General features: G+C 59.3%; 1 protein-coding gene across 1 annotated transcript in view; it reads left to right on the top strand.

The window, feature by feature from the left end:
* The window catches only part of LRRC27 (leucine rich repeat containing 27), a gene marked incomplete at its 3' end in the record, with an annotated part of 28,767 nt that extends 16,945 nt beyond the window's left edge, over positions 1–11,822 (top strand). Inside the window, 2 exon segments of the mRNA XM_082854434.1 lie at positions 5,560–5,677; positions 11,676–11,822. Of these exon segments, the coding sequence (XP_082710560.1) occupies positions 5,560–5,677; positions 11,676–11,822 (265 nt within the window).
* Between the last annotated feature and the right edge of the window lie 9,721 nt (positions 11,823–21,543).

Raw genomic sequence — 21,543 nt, 5'->3', positions numbered from 1 at the left:
CGCCCCCGTCCCACCAGACCCCTAGGCAGCCCGGCCCTGGCTTCTGGGGCTGGCCACGCGCGATCATGCTGGCCTCCTGTCCTTCTGCCTGGTCCCCAGCCGCTCCTGCTTCCTGGGTGCTGATCAGGGGTGGACAGAAGGGGCTCACGATGGCGGGCTCAGGGCTCCCAGGCTGGACTCGGTCCCCAGTCCAGGCCACACGCCACATGACCGCAGCGGAAGGGCGATTTCCCCTCTGCCCAGGCCCCCTCAGCCTCTTCATGACAGCGAGGGCACCTCCTCTCCCCGCAGACCACAGAGAGGATTGTTAAGATGACCCCCAGAGACCATGGACCCCCGGGGCAGCTGGAGCTCTGGGCAGACTGGTGCACCTTCTCCCCCCTCCCGCCTCCAGGGTGGTATTTAAGCATCATTATGACCATGGTGGCTGTCGGATGGGGAGCCACTGCAGGTCACTCGGGCTTAAATACGCGTAACATATGATAAAACGTACCATCTTGACCGTCGTTAAATGTACAGTTCAGAGGCATTTAGGACAGTCCCACTGTGTAACCGTCACCACATCTGTCTCCAGAACTTTCTCGTCTTCCCAAACGGAAACTCTGTCCCCGTTAAACACCAAGTCCTCACCCCACTTCCCCCGGCCCCCAGCCCCGCCCTCTACTTTCTGTCTCTGTATTTGGCTCCCGTGGGGACCTCCTGTGGGTGGAATCACACGGCATTGGTCCCTTTGCGTCTGGCTCATTTCACTGAGCATAACGTCTTCAAGGTTCATCTGTATCGTAGCCTGTGTCAAAATTTCCTTCCTTTTTAAGGCTGAATGATATTCCATCGTGTGGACGGGCACATTTTCTTCTCCGTCCATCCATCCACAAATGCGAGAGTTGCTTCTGTCATGTGGCTGCAGTGCCCATGGGCGCGGCATTGCCGGCGCTAACTGTCTTTTGTATGTGGGTCACTCCAGCTAGAAACGACTTCTGTGATACTGTGCAAGAAGCAGCTTATCCCATTGTGTGTATTTTTGTATATTACAGAGAAAGGTGGTCACTATGTTTTACAGCGTGGAAATTGACAAATGTCTGTATAACCTGGAGTAGCACAACATCCCATAAGTTAGATAGGAAATTTAGAAGCTCTGAAACTCACAGCAGGAAATCTTTACTTCATAAAACTTAAATATTTTATATGGCCTAAAATACTATAATTAAAGTCAAAAGATAGGGGGAAATATTTGTGACGTATGTTTGTAACAAAAGATTAATATCTAAAATATAAAGAAAAACCACAAGTAGATTTTTTAAATTAAAGAATGCAGTAGAGAAACGGGCAAAGTGTAGGACAGGCAGTTCACAGGTGAGGAAGCCCCAGTGGCGGTAAATTCAGAAAAGAAGCTCGGCTGCTCGGAGCTCCGGGTGTGAACACCCACGAGCACCGCTCGGGAAGTGGCCGGCAGAACAGAGGCCTCGGGCAGCAGGCTGCCGGCCACTGCTGCTGCCAGGGCGTCAGCTGCTTGGAAATGTCTAGTAAAGTTAAAAATACTGATTTCTTGGAAGACTTCCGGTGTCCCGCCTCACAGAAATAAAGCAGTCGGATCACAGGCCTGTCGTACAAAGACGTGGGTTTGTGGAACCCACAAAAGCATCGTCTGCACGCCCACCGCATCCTCTGTCCCCCGGCCGCACCAGGCCCTCCCGCGTTCCGGCTGCACCCGTGTGCTCTGTGGGGTCGCCCACGTCCTGCCCCCCAGAGCCTGAAAGCAGGAAGGGAAGGGAAGACTCCTCCCGCATGGGCAGGGGGCCTGAGCCTCCTGACTCATCACCCCCTTTATAAAAGGCCTTGCATTTTCATTTTTTACGATGCTCTAAACCCGGCAGCTGTGCCAGTGGCCTCTGGATCCATTTTATTGGCCTGAAGACTAGCCCTCGTCTGCTTGACGCTCAACATATGAAGCTCGGGGTCAAGGGACTCCCCTGGCTGTCCAGTGCTTTAGACTCTGCACTTCCAGTGTAGGGGGCCCGGGTTCTATCCCTGGTCAGGGAACTAAGGTCCCACATGCCACAGAACACGGCCAAAAAGTAAAACAAAACAAAACAAAAAACTCGGGGTCGAGCCACTCTCAGCCACTAACACGGCGCCGTCCTCCTCGCCTGCTCCGCAGGGTGCAGGGCCCTCCCTCCTCTGTACTTTGTGATAACAGTAAGATATGGCTGGGGTTTCAGTCCAAATCATATACTTCTAAAGGTTTTAAAGATAAATGTCTGACTTTAGGAAGTACACCTAGTGGCTTTAGTTCTTTTCCCTGTGTTGGAGCACTGTTGAGGAGAACCCTGATTAATGACAGCGTGTGTGCCGGCTCCCAGGCAGCCAGCAGGTAGTTTCAGTTCTGCTGCGTCTGCAGCCTGGCAGCATAGGGGGGAGCAGAGCAGAGGAAAGGTCGGACGTGGTTTCTGCTCCCCTCCCCTGCCCATCCAACCCCCTCCATCCTCCCTCCTCTCTCCCAGCCTTCCCTGGCGCTAGGTCCTTCTAAGAGTCAGACAGGTGCTGGGGTGGAGCTGACGACGCAGGCGGACAGGTCCCGCCCTGGTAACCCGCTTAGAGGTGACCGGGCAGATAAGCCCTGCTCTGATCCCCCTCGCCTCCCCAGGACCCGCACGCGCCCTGTCCCTGCAGCAGCTGTGCTGCCCCGACCCACAGACAGACAGACAAGCACAGGTCTAAAGCTGCCTGAGGAGCGCAGGCTCGGTCTGGTTCTCAGACTTGTCCGTTCGGGGGGGTGGGGGGGCAGTAGCGGGCAGCGCTGGTCAAGGGCCCTGGTGTGTTTCCACTCACGTCCTTGTCACATGGGCGCAGGGACCCCGGTTTCTGGCGCTGAAGGCGGGATCGTACCAGGGCCCCCGGGGCAGGACGAGGCTGCCACGGGATGGCTGGGGTGGGACGTGGCAGAGGTCACAGGTCCTCAGGAAGCCCCGGGCACCCCAGCAGAGCAGTGAGGACATACCCCCAGCAGCAGGGTGTCGGGCACCCTCAGCAGCACGGGGCCTGGCGTGGAAGCCGAGGAGGTCAGGGTGCAGGAGGGCTCCGACCAGACATCCAGTTGTGGCCCAAGGAGGGAGGAGGGAAAAGGAAGGCTCTGGAAAGGCAGACCTGGTAGATAGAGAACCAGGGAAAGGGGAATCGGGTGGGAGACGGGGGGCCACTTTGAAGACGTGGGTGAGCAAATCCAGATGAGACACACCAGGTCCAGCTGACCAGAAATCCAGGTGTGACGTCCGCGGGCCCTAGAAATGAGGAATTCGCTAGCATTTGTAGCGCTATTTCAACATATTTTGTGTAATGCTGCAACCTACAAGTTTTAAGGAATTTGTTGTTTTCAAAATAAATTGAGGTGGCCTGTGAATTCTTACGGAGAGTTTCCAGAACCACGACAGAACTACCCTGTCTTCCTCTGCCCCTGGACATGGCCCCTCCACCCAGTAAAACCCGTGGCGGCTGCTGGGGAGAGCAGAGAAAGCATCCTGCAGGAGGCGCTGGACGGTAGCCATCTGGAGCTCGCAGGGTCCCTGAGAGCATCGGAGCTTGCCTGGCCTTGGGCGCCGGGCATGGGGGTAGGGAGCTAGTTAGCGGGACGCACCTAAGCTCCAGCCGTGCCTGCACGCGTGCAGGAGGCCCTCCTTCGCACTCGGAGTCACAGCAGTCTTACTGTAGCAGGAAAGCCAGCACTGGGTTACTTTCTGCACGTTTTCAGTTGCTTTGTGTCAGTTTGTTGTGCCACTGATCCAAGCTGGTGAATCTGTCATTCGGGTTTTCCGACGGCGAGGCTTCTTCTGCTTTCCCCACTTTATCAGTCAGGTGTGAGCCCTCGTGTGTTAGCTTGACGTAGTGATTTAACACAGAGCCGTACGAGAGGCGCGGGGCCCCTGCAGAGTGTTTCCATCTGCTGCGCTGGCGCCCCCGGGCCGCTGAGGAGCTGTCCACCTGCCCCGTGTCCTGCGCTCTGCCCTCACCCTGCACCGCCGGCCAGCCCAGGCCAAGGGTTGGGGACCCCAGCTTGTGGGGCACGAGTGTGCTGCACCCGAAGCCGCCTTGGTGTTAGCGGCTGTGTATTCCCGGATTCCTGAAACCCTCTCGCTGCGTTTCCAGGTGGCGCCCAAGGTTCCCTTTGCCACTGACCTGATAGGTCATGAGAAAATACCGATGCATCCGCCTGGGAAACTGAGACAAAGCAAAGAGAGATAATTGCAAGCAAGTGAGGAAATGAGGTGGGCACCGGGTCTCGTTCCGTTCTGCTGGACGCGGCGCCCTCCGACCTCCCCCTGCAGATGCATCTCTCCCGCTCCCCCCACCTCACCCCCGGCGTGCCCTGGGCCCCTCCTGCAGGTCCAGGTACACTCAGGGACAAAAAGCAGGAGAGCCGCCATGCCGCCACTTTTCAGCTCTCACTCCCGCAGTGTCCACTCGACCCCTAGATCGCCGCCCTTTCCGCCCCTCGCCCCCCCGGGACAGCGGCTGCTTAGGGTCCTGGCGAGCCCTCGTCCTCCTGCGCTGATGCTGCCCTGCCGCCGGGCGCTCTGCCCTCGGCCCCCTGCCGACCCAGAGTCCGCACCAGGAATGACCGAGGGGGCTCCGCGCTGCCCTCCCCGCCTTCCCGCCGCCCCCGTCTGCACCAGGCCCACCGCAGGGAGGCACCTCCATGGGCTCAGAGGCCACAGCTGAAGTAAACCGGGGGGCTCGGGGTGGGGGGACCCGCCTGCCCTGGGCCCTGGCACTGCTCCCACCACGGGCACCAGCTCTGGTCTGAGGGCCTGGGGGAAGGTCATCACGCTGTGACCTGTGGACGGCAGAGGGCTCATTCCTTCTCCCTCCCCCCTGGAAATCGGGGAAACGTCATAGGTCTGCGCCTGGGGCTAACCCAGCCACGTGGGTTGGAATGTGCTCTCATGTCCTCCGGGGAACTTCCGTCGCCCCCGTGGGCCCTCAGCAAGCCACAGCAGACGACATCTACACGGACGCCCCTGCGCCGTGGACAGGATTTCCTGAGAGCTGGGCTCTGAGATGCTGGGCGGGCAGGCCCTTCACCCAGCCGTCTGTCCTGCAGGCCTCAGGAGGCCGCTGTGCTGGTGGGGCGGGGTCTCGGGAGGCCCGGCCGGGGACCCACCAGGCTCTGCCGCCCTTCCCACTGAGCGCCCGACATCCCGCGGGAGGGCTCTGGGCCATACCGAGCAGACGACGTGTCTAAAATCCTACTTGAGGCCGTGCTCTGTTCCTCTCTTTGAGGGTTTATTAAAGCTGTGTGTTTCATATGAAAACAAAGACACACCTTCTCCTTCGCGTGCAGAGCGTGCAGTGTCCTCGGTGTGCAACATCTTTCGTGAGCTGGTCTGGCAGCTGTGAGGGCAGGCGGGGGCGGAAAAGGCAGCCTGCCTGTCTGTCTGGGGGCTGGTGCCCAGCCGGGGCCGGCCGACCAGCCCCGGGACTGCTGTTTTGGCCAGAAGGAGAAAGGGAAAATTCTCCCTCCGTGTTCAGGCAGAATCCTTTCCTCGCTGCCCTTTGTTTCCCCAGTGCCTTCCGAGAGGAAAAGCGGAAACAGCACATCCAGCAACTGCGGGAACGAAGAAGCAGATTCCGAGGGTCGGCACCTCTCGAGGAGATAGGGAGGGCCACGCAGGACTTGGAAATTGTAAGTATTTGTCAGCTCGACTTGAAAATAAGATTTGATTAAAACTCGAAGGGAACCACACGTTCTCTAAACTTGTGGAGTCTTCCCAGCATCACGGGTGGTCAGAGGATAAGGAAACATTCCCGCAAGCGTGCGCCCCCGGGTGCCGCACCACTGGACGGACCCGCGGCTGTGGTCCTCCCGGCACGCCCACGTCTGTGTGGCAGGAAGGTTGCCACCAGCATCAGTCAGTCCATCCCACAGACGTAGATAAGCACCTACTGCGTGTCTGGAGTGTCCGCCGTTACGAGAGTGACGCAGAGATGGAGGAGACACCTTCCTGCCCTGCCCAGCACATAGTCAGCCCACCCCACCCCCACCCCACCCTCCCCGCGAGCACCCAGGCCTCCACGCATCCCCATCAGCTGCCCCCGCTGCCCGCGGGCACTCGCTCTCCCAGCCGCAGGAGCACCTGTCTGTCCTCCCAGCACCCAGGCCCCAGCTCGTGGGCCTGTTCTGAGCCGTGTGTCTCACCCCGGCGCGGTGGCCCAGAGCCCCTCTCCCGGGTCTGCTGCCCCAGGGCTAGCAGCATCGTCCCCACCGCCCGCCGAGGGCTCTGTCACTATTGTCCCCTCTCTTGGGGCCCACAGGGATGGGGGGAAGGAACACAGGCAGGGGCTGGGTTGCTTCGTAGAGACCCCACCCTGCTCAGACTCTGCCCCTCTTCTCAGACTCTTTTCCTTCCCGGCCCTGCCTTCAGAGGAACCTTTATTCTCTCCAAATCTGTCATTGACGGGAGTAACCTCATTCTTGGACACCCCAAACCCTACCTCTTAGGGCTTCTGAACAGCTGTGTCTCATCGCACTGCTTCAGATTAGAGGCTCAAAAGTCTGTTTGGTGTTGGGAACAACTCTGTGCTCACAGATTTCATAACCTATTTGAAATGAGTCAATTCCTTGAAAGACACCATCAGCCAAAACTCAACAGGAGAAGAAACGATCTGAATAGACTGATACATATTAATGAACTTGAATCAATAATTAATAAGCTTTCCAATGGGTTCACTGGTGAAGTCTACCAAACATTCAAGGAAGAAATTGTGTCAGCTCCCTTCCAGAGGCTAGAAGCAGAGGGAATACTTTGTAACTCACCCTATGAAGCCAGCATCGCCCCAGTACCAAAAGCAAGGGCATTACATGAAAGGAAAACTACAGACCAGTCTCTCTCATGAACAAAGATGCAAAAACCCTCACCAAAACACGAGCAAGTCAGATTCAACAACGTATAAAAAGAATAACGAACGACCAAGTGGAATGTACCCCAGACATGCAAGGCTGGCTCAGCGTCTGAAAGCCAGTTTACATGACGCATCACATCCACAGGCTAAAGAAGAAAAATCATAGGATTGTATCAGTAGCTGCAAAAAAAAAAAGCGTTTGACAAAATCTGACACCCATTCAGGATAAAAACCCTCAGCAAACTGGGAATAAAGGGGAGCTTCCTCGGCTTGTTAAAGGACATCCACAGAGACTCTACACTAACATCATACTAAATGGTGAGAAACTAGACGCTTTCCCCCAAGGTCAGTAACAAGGCAGGGGTGTCCCCTCTCACTGTTTCTCCTCAGCATCTTTGTTCTTAGGTGGCATGATTGTCTGTGTAGAAAGTCCCAAAGAATTGACCCAAAAAATTCCTGGAACTAGTAAACAATTATAACAAGGTTGCAGAATACAAGGCTAATATATAAAAGTCCATTGCTTACCATATACCAGCAATGAACAAGTGGAATTTGAAATTAAAAACAATACCATTTATATTAGCACCCCAAAAATGGTGCTAGGTGTAAATCTAACAAAATGTGCACAAAATCTATATGAGGAAAACTACAAAACTCTGATGAAGGGAAATAAAGAAGAATAAATAAATGGAGAGATGGTCCATGTTCATGGATAGGAAGACTCAGTACTGTCAAGATGTCAGTTCTTCCCAACTTGATCCATAGATTCACCTTAAACTCAGTCAAAATCCCAGCAAGTTATTCTGTGGATATTGACCAACTGATTCTAAAGTTTATATGGAGGCAAAAGACCCAAAAGAGCCAACACAGTATTGAAGAAGAAGAACAAAGTCGGAGGACTGACACTACCCAACGTCGAGACCTTCTATAAAGTTACAGCAATCAAGACGCTGTGGTGTTGGTGAAAGAAGAGTCAGATAGATCAATGGCACAGAAGACAGAGCCCAGAAATGGACCCACACAAATACAGTCAACTGATCTTTGACACATGAGCAAAGGGAACAAAACAGAGCAAAGAGAGTGTTTTCAACAGCTGGTGCTGGGCCACCCGGACATCCACATGCAGAAAAATGAATCTAGACACAGACCTTATACCCGTCACAAATATTAACTAAAAGTGGATCACTCTTACCAGACTGTGTACATTGAATATGTACAGTTTTTTATATAAATTATACCTCAATAAAGCTGTAAAAACATGGGTCACAGACCTAAATGTAAAATGCAAAAATATAAAGCTCCTAGAAGACAACATAGAAAACCTAGATGACCTTGAGTTGGCGACGCCTTTTTACATAGAACATCAAGGTGTGAAAGAAGAAAATGGTAAGTTGGACTTCATTAAAATTTTAAAATTCTGTTCTGTGCAGGACACTGTCAAGAATAAGACAGCCACAGACTTGGAGGAAATAGTTGCGAGAGACATATCTGATAAGCCACTGTTGTCCAAAATAAGCAAAGAACCCTTAAAGACTCAACAATAAGAAAGCAAACAACCCTATTAAATGATGGGCCACAGACCTGAACCGACACCTTGCCGGAGAAGGTACATAGATGTTAAGTATGCTTATGAAAAAGTGCTGAACAAAGTACTTCATTAGGAAATGCAATTTAAAGCAACAAGGAGCTAGCACTGCACACCTGTTAGAATGGCTGTGATGCAGACACGGACCACACCAGCTGCCCATGGACTGAGGAGCAGCAGGGACTCTCACTCACCACAGGTGGGAACACAGAGCAGTGCAGCCACCTTGGAGACAGCGTGACGGTTTCTTACAAAATTAAGTATACTCTTACCATACAGTCCAGCAGTTGTGCTCCTTAGTATTTACCCACAGGAGTGGAAAACGTACATCCACACAGAAACCTGCACGCAAATGTGTGTAGCAGCTTCATTCGTAACTGCCAAAACCTGAACAACCAAGATATCCTTCCGTAGGGGAACGGGCTAATGAACTGTGGTCAATCCAGACGCTGGAAGATTACTCGGTGTGCAAAATGAGCTAAGAGGCCATGAAAGACAGGGAAACACTTTAAATGCTTATTACAAAGTGAAAGAAGCCAATCTGAAAAGGCTGCCTACGGTATGATTCCAACTCTGTGACATTCTGGGAAAGGCAGAACTATGGAGACAGTAAAGAGACCAGCGGTTGCCAGGGGTTGGGGGGAGGGAGGGGCGAACGGGGGAGCACAGGCGCTGCTTAGGGCAGTGGGACTGCTCTGTATGACACTGTGAGGATGGATACGTGTCACTGTACGTTTGTGCAAAGCCACGGAATGGACAACACTAGGAGTGAACCCTAAGGCCAGCTGTGGGCTTGGGTGGTGACGTGTCAGCCTGGGCTCATCAGTTGTAGCAAATGTCCCCTCTGGCGGGGGGTGAAAACTACAGAAATAAAGTCCCGGGTGAAGTGTGGGTGCCCGAGAGCCACGCACACGGTTCACAAGACAGTCTCGACAGCGTTTGATGCACCACCGGTGGGAGAAGGTGGGCCCCTCGGCCAGGAGCTCACATCAGGTTGGAAGGCCAGGAGGTCTGCATCTGGTGAGAGGGCCAGCTGATGCCCGGCAGGCTCTCCCTCCAGGTGCGCGTGGCCCCTTTTCTCGTGGGTTAGTCTCCAGTCTGCCCTGCGGCCCCACTGGACAACAGGAGAGGAGCAAAGTGATGCAGCTCGTCAGCACAAAGGAAAGGCAGAGGAGAGGCCAGCTCCTCCCATAATCACGAACAGAGCATGGGCCGCCCGCTAGAGGCCACGTTTCCCAACACCCCTTGCAGCGTATGCGACGGCCTGTGATTACGGTCGGGCCAGCAGGACAGGAATAGACGTAGACGTGTGTATGAACTTCCTGAGCTTGTCCTCCCCTCCCCCTGCTGGAATGCACAGGCGATGGTGGGAGCTGGGGCAGCCATCCCAGACCCTGAGGTTGAGAGTGTGGAGTGAGGGGCAGAGTAACGTCCCCATGCTGACAGCAGCCCTCAGATAAACCGCCGCACCTGGTTCGGCCTCCCCATCTGGGCCTTTGTTCCAGCCGCTGAGCCTGTAACCTAACCATTCACAGGCCAGCTTGGTTCTGGAGGAAGAAAGCCACCTGCTGGTGTGACACGAGGGCCTCTGAGAGGGAGGCTGGCAAGAAGCGAGATGGCTGGTTCCACGGGGCCCACGGACTCAGGACTGGAGAGGCTGAGGGTGGAAGGTCCGCAGCACCCTCACCACCCTGCTCAGCTCCCCTGTCCACCCAGCAGGACGCGTGGGGGATGGACTCTCAGAGGTTGAACAAGGAGGTCTGGGCCCGTGGGTCCTCCCGCGGAAGGGGGGCGCCACCCGATGCCTTCCTGAGCGCGGGAGCCACGAGGATCAGGCCGGACGCCTGCTCCCTGCCTTGAGAGTGGGAAGGGGCCCCTGAAGAAAACTGGCGGAGACACATGCCCTCAGAGCCCTGGCTCGTGGGCCCCCCTGTCCCCATCCTGACTGACCAGCAGGGCCGCGTCCCAGTGGGTACGGCATTTCAGTGCCTACTCCTTGAGTGGGTGGGAGCCGGGACGCTGGGCGCTCGAGGGAGGGACCAAAACGGCCGACTGGAAACGTGCAGACGAATTGAAGTCCTCTGGGCAGTGATGGAAACCAGCTGTTACAAGAGTGGGCACTCAGGTATCTGAGAACTCGAGTTAAGTGGAAAGTACAGCCAGAATCGCTAAAAGTTAAATCACCAGATGAGGTCGAGCAAATCCCCCGAGAAGCGGAACAAAGACAAAAGGACGGATGGAAAGCAGAGATGAGTCAGACCCTAGGGTCGACCGGAGAGGCCTGACCTCCGAGATGCTCTGGAAACTCACGGGAAAACCCAGGGAGGTTCAGGAAGCAGGCTGTTTCCAGGCTGCCGGGCGGCCATGGGCCCAGACCATCCCAAACAGGCTCTGAGGTCCTGGAGCCCCCAGGGAGGGACAGGGCACATGCAGAGACTGGGCCAGGCGCCACGCGGGGACTTGGGGACGTCCCTTCCCTTCCCTCTGGAGCTGGAAGAGAGGGCGTGTCCTCCCAAGACGGGGAAGAGACCCCGGGGGAGGAGCCCGGCCCGAGGGTCTGCAGGGGAGCCAGGCTGCTTGGATGACCCCAGGACAGGACGGGCCTGGGGAACTAAGTGGATGTTTTTAAAGGAGCAGTCAGCTCACAGAGTACACATCTCTGCCGGAAGGAAACCGGAAGCAGTGGGTACTCAGTGGACGGCAGCAGAGGTTCCCCTGGGCCTCACGACACAAGCTCTGGGCCTCACGACACAAGCTCTGGGTGTTAGTTTAACCCAAGATCGTGGTAGATACATCTTAGGGGACGAGGTGGCGTAGGGGTCTCAGGGGGGCCTGGGCTGGAGATGGGGGTCCAGGCTATGCCCCAGGGAGACAGAGCTGAGGGGGCGGCGAGGGGAGGGAGGGGAGCGTGGAGGACACGGCCCCCCGGGGGTGGGGAGGCCCCGCGCAGACACACCTGCCCTCAGACACGGGAGGGCCTGCTCCTTTTGCTCTGGCCGCCTGGTCCCCTGCGTTCTCCATCTCACCGTCTTCTGGCCCAGCTGATGGGTCGGGGTGAGCAGAGGGGGTGAGGCGTGCTGGGGGGGCCCCCCCTCGGGAGGGCGGCTCTGGGCCCAGGGGACAGGTCCCACCCGTCACCCGGCGCCCTCCCCAGCCCCGTGGCCAGGCTAACCTGACCCCTTCCTTTCTCCCCAAGGCCAGGAGGCTGCAGGATGAAGTAATGAAACTAGAACTGAGGTCGACCTTGAACAGAAACCATCAAGGTACAGCTCTCCCTGGAAGCCTTTCGCTCGGCCCGACTTTGTTGCAGCCTCAGAATATATTTTTTAACACGAACTATTAAGAACCTGCAAACGTTTACAGATGCTAATGACAGAGTATCACTGGTACAGACTGAGCATCTTCTCACCTGGAAAACAGGCTGGCAGCTCGCTGCCCCCCCAGGGGTCGCCCCTGTGCAGGGCGTGAGGTTTACGGGTCCCCATCTGCGCTGCCTATTCAGAGGCTGCAGGAGGTCTGAGCTGCATTAAGAGAATACGGTGACGGCCGCGTAGCGTCCGTTTGCAGCCCGTCGGCTGGCAGAACGTGGTGTCCGCACCTGTGCCCCCCGACCCTGCTCACAGCGGGGATCAAGCTTTCAAGACTGACTAAAGTGGGGCCCGAGGTCCGTGGGGCCGTCTTTGCTGGGGAGGCAGGAGTGCCCTCCTCCCGCCCGGCGGCGCTGCCCCTCCCCTGGCCCTGCAGCACCGCCGGGCCCCGTCCCAGGCCCCCGGGCTCTCACCCAGCGTCGGCGCGACTTAGTCTCTTGTGCCGAACGTCTGATTAGATGTGAAATAAGGGCTTGATCTTGAAAAGACCTTTGATTTGATTTCTTTAACAGATGTAGGATAATTCAGATTTTCTATTTCTTTTTGTGTCAACTTCTTTGGCAGACATGTTTTTCCGTGAGTTTTTCCATTTCATCCAAGTTGTCAGGTTCATCAGCATAAACTTCTTCATCATATCCTCATATTTTCTCAGTCACTGAGGACCTGTAACAATGTCCCCTTTCTCGTTACTGATGTTGCCCCGTTTTCCTTAATCTTGCTCGGGATTCGTCACTTCTGTTAATCTTTTCGAACAACCACGGTTGGCTTTGTCGAGTTTCTATCGTGTTTTCTGTATCGATTCCTGTTCTTCCCCTTCTTTTCTGTTTTCTTTGGGTTTAATCAGTGCTTAGAGGGAACTTCACCACTTTCAAATGCATATGTCACAAAGGAAGAGACAGGTAAAACCCATACCCTGGGCTCCCAACTCAAGAAGCTAGAAGGTGTGTTAGCTACCTGTTGCTGCGTTAACAAGTTACTCCAGAACAGAGCAGCTGGAGGAGTAGATAAATAGCAATAAAGAATTATAAATAATTATATCATGTATTATTATATATGACTATATTAACATGGCGTAATAATAATAAGTGTTTGTCGTCTCTCCCAGCTTGTGAGCGTCAGGGTAGAGCGAGCGGCTCGGCCGGCACTTCTGGCTCAGTCAGGCCACGCGTCGGGCCGCGCTGCCGGAAGGCTCACTGGGCTGGGCGTCTGGTTCCCTGTGAGTCCGGTCCTGGGAAATGTGTGAAGACCTGCTTCACGGCTGCCGTACGACTTCCTCTGGGAAATGTTCCGTGCAACTGGACGAGAATCTACTTGGACGTAGCGCTGTTGGATGTAGTGCTGTTGGACGTAGCGCTGTTGGACGTAGCGCTGTTGGACGTCGCGCTGTTGGACGTAGCGCTGTTGGACGTAGCGCTGTTGGATGTAGCACTGTTGGATGTAGCGCTGTGTGTCCATCAGGCGGATTGACGGTGTTGGTCAGATCTCCCGCATCCTCCAGGTTGGTTCATCTTGTCCTGTCGGCTGGATACCATTTCCAGCCACGGTTGTGGCCTCACGTATGTCTCCCTTTAGCCGTGTCAGCTGCTGCTGTATGTGGTTCCAAACTATGTTATTAGATGCCTACGCATTTAGGGTTGTTGTGTCTTCCTGTTGAATTAGCCTTTCCGTCAACAGGAAATATTTCTCTTTATCCCGTGTTCCATACTTCTTGCCTTTGAGGTCTATTTTGTCTGATGTTAATATGGGCATTTATACCACCCCTGCTCCGGTGAGCGTTTACCAATACGTCTTCCATCCTTTTACTTCAATCTTTCTGGGTTTTATGTGTAAAGTGCGTCTTATGTAAATATCATATACTTGGGTCTCCCTTCCTTCCTCTAGCCTGACAATCTTTGTCTTTTAATTGGAGGGTTTAGTCCCCTTACACTCATATGGCTGATTTTAAGTCTCCCATCTTGCTATTTGTTTTATGAGTCTCATGTTCTTTTATTCTTCCTTTGCTGTTCTCTGATAAAGTAAGCAAATTTTTAAAAAATTTTAAATTATTTTTAAAATTTTACCCGGGGCAGCGGAGAGGGAAGGGAAGGAAACATGCAGGGTCAGGGGATGCAGGGAGGAAAATACACGTCTAATTTTCCAAAATTAACAGCGAAGGTAAAAGGATCGTAACTCCTAACAGAATGCAGAGTACAGGGAACTTCAGATGAACAGGGTGAAAAACGGAGTGAATAGCAAACCAGCAAAACAAACAAATATAAAGGTGGAAGGAATGAAATCAAGTGTATCAGCCGTCACGTTGAACTTGCTAATACTAAATTGTTCTATTGGCTTTTTAAAGAAATACATAATGCAACAATCTTTGACTTTTACCCATACACTGTTTCTAAGATTCATTCTTAGAGCAGAGCGATGTTTTTAAAAGGTTGGAATGAGGGGAGTTTGACTTCCGGGTGGGACTAGGGGATCTGCTCCTGCGGCAGCTGGGAGACCCCAAGGCAGAGATCACACAGGCCGCCAGCCGCCAGCAGCGCGGGGCCGGCTCGTGGTCTGTTGAAGAGCAGGCGTGTGGTCGCTCTCGGCTCGGGCTGCCGGGCTCTGTGGTCTGGTTCTCTTCCCGCTGTGGTCTGTGCCCTCCGCTGCCTGCGGCACCTCCGCGTGGCCTCTGTGGCAGGTGCTTTGCCCTCTCCCACGGCCCCCCGGGGCCCAGCAGGTGCAGGGCAGGCGTCCCCAGGCCTTGCCGAGGCTTGGGCCGTGAACCAGCACAGCACGCTTCCTCCGTGTGCCCTGCGTGGGCTCAATCGCAGGGCCGCCCAAACTCACCGAGCAGCGGGCCGCACCCCCCGTCCCTCGGCTATGCCGAGACCCCGTGCTCCCTTCTGCTCCTGCGGGTGTCCCCCCAGGAGGGGCCGGTACGAGAGGGCCTCTGCGTGGCGTGTCAGTGCCACGTCCCCAGCTGGGCTGATGTCCACGTAGCCGCCCAGATGTCCAGATGGGCCCCGTGGCTCTGCGCCGTTTCTGCTTTGCCTCGAGGTCTCTGTTGGGGTTCCCGGTTGTTGGGTTCTCCCTGCCTCACACCTGCTCTGCTCATGTGGGGAAGGTGGTCACGTTCCCTCCGAGCCCGTCCTCCGCCCTGGGCGGGCAGTGGCCGTGGGGGCCGCCTCTGGAGTGGACACCGGTGTGCCAAGCGGACTTCCAGCCTCCACTCGCCAGAGGCAGAGCCCGTGTCCACGGGTCCCGCGTCTGTCCATCTTCACAGGGGGCCCCATCACCAGCCCTGCCCGGAAGCCAGGGACCCGCGCCCGGCTGGCGGGTGCCGGTCTCCCCAGATCAAGACCGGCGTTTGCTTCTCTCCCCGGAAGGCTTGCGCGCCTTCTCCTGCCCGCTTGTCTCCGGAGCCCCTGCTGCTCACTGGGCAGCTCTCCCGACTCCGTCCCCAGCTGAGATTTCCTTCTTCATGCTCGCTGCTTAGAGACGTTTCTTCCTGAAATATCTGCGTTTATTCTCTGCATCTCAGCGTGGCTGTCCTCCCCATGAGCTCCCTGACGGAAATTCCACGTTTATTCTCTGCATCTCAGCGTGGCTGTCCTCCCCATGAGCTCCCTGATGGAAATTCCGCTGGGAGAGTGTTCACTTTTCAGCTCTGAGTCTGGTGGAGGGCACTGGGCTCGGGCCCTTCCTCTTGTGGTCTCACTGGCACGGGCTCCCTGAGTCGGTCAGTCTCCTGGGATGCTGGCCCCCTGAGACCGGGTCAGGTCGGGGCCTGATGCTCTGGGTCCAGGCCCTCCTGCACCAGCTGCTGCCGCCCCCGCCGCGCTTCCCAGCACTTCCCGGCCTCAGGTGTGGGCTCCGGCAGCCTTCTCAGCTCCTCTGGGGCTCTTGGTTGGAGAGAGGCAGGGTTGGACCAGGCCCTCAGATCCCAGCCTGGTGTCCCCAACACCGATTTCTCACCCACGGGGTCCTGGGGAACCCAAAGCCCGCTGTCCCTGGAGGTCAGCCCCCGTCTGAGGGTGGGAGCCCAGGGCGGAAGCCACCTCCCTCGGACCCCCTTCCCCTCCTCAAGCCGTTCATCTGTTATTTATTCACTGCTGCTCCCGCCAACGGGGCTGTTGGGTGACGTCCTCACCCTACACGACCCGATTCCGGCGCCATCACTCACCGCACTTGTTCTGAGCTTGGTCGGGAGGCCCACCTGGACCCCTGCTCAGAAGGCGCTCGGGCCGCCGGTGGGGGGTGGCCCTGCTCCCCCAGTGGATTCAGAGTATGTGGGGTGGGGGCCTGCTCTGTCCTGGGTGGAATTGGGGTGTCCGGGTGGGGACGGCCTCCGTCCCCATCACAGGTCACCTGTCTCCACTCCATGTCCCCTCTCCTGCTTTGTCCTCTCCTTCCTTAACTGCTAAGTCATCCCTGCCATGCCTGACTGCCCACATGGGTGCTCCTGGGGCCTCTCTGCTGCCAGACAGCCTTGGGCGGGGGGAGGGAGGAAGAGCCGCCCCCCCGCCCCCAGGTAAAGGCCGAAACCCTGGGTGGCAGGGCCTGCGCTGCGAGGGCGGGGGCCCGGAGATGCGTGGACCGCAGGCGATAATGGTGGGCGCCCTGCCCAGGACCTGCTTCTGGGAGTCAGCAGCCCGGCGGCCTCATGCTGTGAGCCATGTTCGCCTGCAGGTGGCGCCTTGGCCAGGACGCAGCCTGGGCACACAGCCCCGCAGGGCCCAGCAGCCGACCTGCCGCCGGCCAGGGTGCGGCCACAGCCCCACAGGGCGTCCTCCCACTCCCACCAGACCCCTGCGTCCTGACTGGTACCTGGTCCATGAGCTTGGATTCCTGAGTCCTGGGCCCAAACGAGTATCAGGACAGGAGGGTCCGGCCCTGTCAGTGGCTACGGCCCCATCCCTTCCTGCAAGCTGCCTGTGGACGGTCAAGCCCACGGCGGCACCATCCGATCTCCACGCACCAGCCACCAGCCAGCCCAGGGGAGTGACCCCTATGGCCTGTCCACGTCTCAGAAGGATGTAGCGCAGAGGTGTGGCTGGGACATGGGCCCTGGGCCCTGTCGGTGGAGGTGGAGTCCCAGGTGTCCGCAGGTGGTCCTGAGGTGGGGTGCGGACCCCACATGGACACACATCCTGGCCCGGGGATGCCTTGCCTGTTGACGGGGGCGGGGGGCCCTCTTGCTGGGCTGAAGGGGGGTAGCGGTGTGTCCTCAGGCACCGGCAGTGCGTCACCCCCACTGCCCCCTCGGTGTCTGTGCCATCCCCATGGGGCAGGGAGCCCAGTGCTCAGGAGGGAAGGAGCAGACCTCGCGGGGCTCAGGGCTGCGTGTTGCCACGTGTTTCCAGCCTGCATGTCCCAGTGCAGTGTTCTCTTCGGGCCAAGGACTGCTGACAGTGGGCTCCTGGCAGCCTGAGGCACAAGGAGAGCAGGGTTCAGAGGAGAAGCTCCCGCCCCAGCATACAACCATCAGCCTCCATTTCTTCCCGGGGTGGGGGTGGGGAGGCGGCAAGCAAGTAGCAAGCAACTCTGGGCCTTTCCAAACCCTGGGGGTAAAGAGCCGCCCCACCCCCAGCCCTGGGCTCCCTGTGCCCCCAGCCCTGGGCTGGGTTAGGGTCGGGCGACCTGGGCACTGAATCCTCCAGGCCTCAGGTGGCACTTGGGCAAGGACACAGGAGGGCACAGGTTATAGGGTGGGTGGAGTTATGGGAAAGCCCTCTAGGAGGCACCAGACCCCCTACCAGGGCTGTTCAGCCTCTCCATGGGCCCAGGCTCAATACCAGTGGGGGGCAGGTGCTGCACGGAAGATGGCCCAGCTACAGGGGAGAACTGTGCTGGTGGTGGTGGTGACGGTCATGGTGGTGGTGGTGGTGGTGGTGGTGATGATGATGGTGGTGATGGTGGTGGTGACCGTGGCAGTGGGGAAGAGGATGAGAGCAGCGCATTCTTACAGACTCATTACCCGGTGCTTAGTGAAATCAACGCCCTCATTCGGGCCCTGCTCTCCTCCCTCCCAGCAACGGCCGGCCCGAGATGCCATGAGGTGGCCTGGGCCGAGCACCAGGGCCCACCCCGGCTCTCACATCCTTGCGCTCTGGGCACTGGCTCTGGAGAGACCGTGGTTTCTGACCCATGGCTCTGGCCTGCGGTTCCCCTGTGACCAGGCACTCTCGGTTCCATCTCAGAAGCACCTGGCTTTGGGAGAGCTGGCCTGAGCTGCAAGAGACGCCCCTGCCAGGCCGCCGAGGGGAGCTCCAGGCAAGGAAGTGGAGCAGCCCTGGGAGGGGGTGGGGGGAGGACACCAGCCACCCGGCCGGGCAAACCCAGAACAGGCTGGTGACGGTGACAGCGTTCCTTCCGGTCACAGGGAGGCCTCTGGGAGTCTCCCACCTCATGGGAGAGACAGAGGGTGACAAAGGCAAAATTACTTCCCGCGGTGCCGGGCAGGGCTCACGGGCTCTCCCGTGGGTGAAGGCAATAGGAGGGACGCTGAGCTGGGGTGTGGACGGGTCACCCTGAGAGACTGGGGGGCCGGCAGGGAGTCAGGGAGTGAGGGCCAGGCTGCCGCGGGGTGAGTCCCGGGGCTCCTCCAAGAACCGGCACAGGACCTCTGGGGGTGCCCGGAGCACCTCTGCTGCCCTCCTGCCAGCTCGTGGCCACCCGACTCCACCCTAGTGAGGCGCTGGACGGCCTCCTGTCCCCCTGCATGCCACCACCCTGCCCGTCTGGCCAGACTAGCCGCCACGGTCACCCTGCCAGCACCCCGGGCAGGCCAGGCCGAGGGCCGGGTACCGGGCAGGCCCCGCAGCGGCTGTGTGCCTGCAGCCAGGGAACGGAGGCTTTAGGGCCAAAGTCCGGAGACCTAGGGAGAGGCTCCTGGCCCAGTTTACCCTCAGTCGGGGGGCAGCTCTCAGTGGGCAGCTGCTGGGGCCCTGCCTGTCTGGGGCTGTTCTCTCCAGGATCTGCCGGCCTCGCTGACCCGCCGGCACAGGGCTGGCCCCGGAGGGGGCCTGGAGGAGGGAACACCAGCTCAGGAAGGAGGAGGCGGCATGTGGGGGTCAGGACCCGGGATCCCTGGGCTGATTAGGTCCCTCTGAAGGAATCTGCATTTTAGTCTGGTGTCTGGAAGTTCCCCGGGCCTTCCAGAAATCAGAAAGGAGGCGGGGAAGCCCGCGGGGAGCAAGTGGGTGGGGCTGGGCTGGGAGTGGGCAGGTCTGCCTGGTAAGGTCCTGAACAGACACCCTTTGAGATGCAAACAACCTCCGGTCAGCTGACTCTTCTCTCAATACCCTCCCTCCTGGAGAAAGGGCTTTAAAAATGGCTTCCGTGCTCACTTAGGAAATACCAGGCACGGGGCAGGTTGGGGCCCAGGCTGAGCGAAAGCAGCGCGGGCCGCCCTTCTCCCTAGCGCCCTCCCCTCTCAGCTCGGTGCCGCTGCCCCCACCGTGGGAGCTGCAGGGTGGTCCTCGGGGCCCCATCCCCGCCCACAGCACACACCCACCGCTGCATCCCCGCCCCCGCAGGCCCAGCGTGTCCTCAGGTGTATCTGTCCGCCCACGGCAAACTGCTGCTGATACCTGGGAGTTCCCGGAAGCCCCCTTCCTCACCTGAACCCCGGCACCTCTCGGAGGGCCCCCTTCTGTGCACTCCCACACCCACCTCTCCAGCCCCGCCAACAAGCCGCCAGACTTGTGCTGCCCAAGCGGCCTCGTGGGGCCCCTTCTCCCTCTGGTGGACGCCTGCTGGCCCAAGCATCGCGGCCCCGGGCCCTCTTTCTGGACATCCCCGTCTGCACACAGTGCCCCGTGCACACAATGACACGGCCCACGCGTAGTGCCCCCACCAGCTCCGAGCTGACCCGAATGCCCGCTCCCCGGTGCTGTGTGTCCCCAGTGCCCAGGAAGGGCGACGCCCAGCAGGCATCCCCGGCACGCTGGCGCCTGTGCTGAGCGGGTGGGCAGCCTCTGGCCAGTCCCCCTCCCAGTGCCTGCAGGGGTCCCTGTTGCCTGGCCTTTCTGCTCCAAAGTCAGCCCCGCCCAGCTCTGGAGAGAGGAGGCTGCAAAAGGCCTGGGGTGCAGACTGCAGTCAGGCCCCCTGGGGTCCGGCAGTCACAGAAAGGGGGCGGCTGGGCTGACCCTGGAGAGGTGTCAGGTGCCCGAGGCCTCCTGGTGGGGTCCCTCTCTCCGCTGGGGAGGTCGGGTGTCTGCCGGAACCCAGGCCTTGCAGGCGACAGGCTCTCGCTCTGCTCTCAGGCCTCCCCGGGGGCTGCTTGGGGCCGGACTCTGGCTCATGGGGCCTTGATCCCCAGCCCCGTACAATGCTGGGCGGTGGAGCCCTGCGAGGTCTCCGCGGGCGCCTGGCTCCGCCTGGGCTCCTCTCAGCCGGCTCCCCGCGCCGCGCGGCCGCCGGAGGGCGAGGCCGAGCGGCGCCGCGGCGGCCCCACTGTCCGCGGCGGCGCCGGGGGTGGCGGACCCGGCGCAGGTCCGAGCCGGGCGGGCCCTGGACGGCTCGGAGGGGCGGGGCCGGCCGGTGGCGGCGGACGGGTAGTCAGGACAACCGACCGCCTGCTGGTCTCCGGTGCCCAGCCGAGCGCAGCGAGCCCGGCTCAGGGGACCCGGCCGGGACGCGCTCGGGGCAAGGTCACTGCAACAGTGACCTGGGGGCGGCCCGCGGGGTCCCGAGCCGCGAGCGGGACGCGCGAGTGCTCAGGAAAGTCGAGAGCTGGTACTGGGCTGAAGGCGCGTGGGAGCGGGGCCCGGGCGGGGGTCCGGCGTCTGCTTGTCCCCTCCACCTCCCACTCCCCCCCATCAGCGGCCCGGCTGCGTGCGCCGGGGAGCCCCAGTCTCGCTCGGGGAAGGGAATCCTTTCCATTGTGAACTGGCCGCGTGGCTCCCTGGCCCTTCCGGCCGCACCAGGGGTCGCACGGAACCCAACGTTTCCCCGGCTCCCCGGGGTCACGCGACCTACACTTGTGGACTGATCACCCTCCCTAACCCCGCTGCGGGTAGCCCGGGGGCGAGTGCGTGCCCTCTCGTCACCCAGGAGGCGCCGAGCACACGGGCGGGGGGTCGTCAAGTGCCCCCCACAGGCGGCGAGGTCGAGACTGGGCCGCTGAGGCGGGCCCGCCGGTGTCCCCTCGGCGCCCCGCGTCTCCGCGGCCCGACCCCGCTGGGCTTCCTGCTCGCGCCGCCGGGACTTCCTCCCCGCAGTGCCCGGGTGGCCACCCGGGCGCCAGACCCGGAGGCGGGGAACCCGGGGACACGGGCAGGGCGGGGGGGGGGGGGCTGGGGCGAGGAGAGGGGAAGACACCCTGGAGCCGGGAGGGGCAGTCGCCCCGGGTGGACCCCCGGCTGGAGAGGAGGGGGTCCTTGGACCCGGGGCCGGGGCAGTTCTCCAGGCTCCGGCTCTCAGGTCCTCTCCGCGGGCGCTCGCGGCCAGCGTCGCCGGGGGTGGAGCGCGGCCCTGCCCCATCCTGCCCCATCCTGACCGTTCGGTGGGGCTCCGCAGTGCGTCTCCACGCCGAGTGTGGAGGCCGCACGGCCCGGCGCGCGTCTGTGGGCGCGGGTGCCCCGCGCGCCCCTCCCGGCGCCCCCGGCCCGCTCGCGGAGGCCGCCCCGAGCGGAGCTTTGTGACGTCAGGCGGCCGGCGGGCCGCGTCACGCGCGGGGCTGACCCGGCGCGGGGCGGGGGCCGGGCCGGGACGCGGAGC

This window comes from Leucopleurus acutus (assembly GCF_964270905.1).
Source record: "Leucopleurus acutus genome assembly, chromosome: 14".
NCBI classification, from domain to species: domain Eukaryota; kingdom Metazoa; phylum Chordata; class Mammalia; order Artiodactyla; family Delphinidae; genus Leucopleurus; species Leucopleurus acutus.
This window is presented reverse-complemented; position numbering and strand designations above follow the sequence as displayed.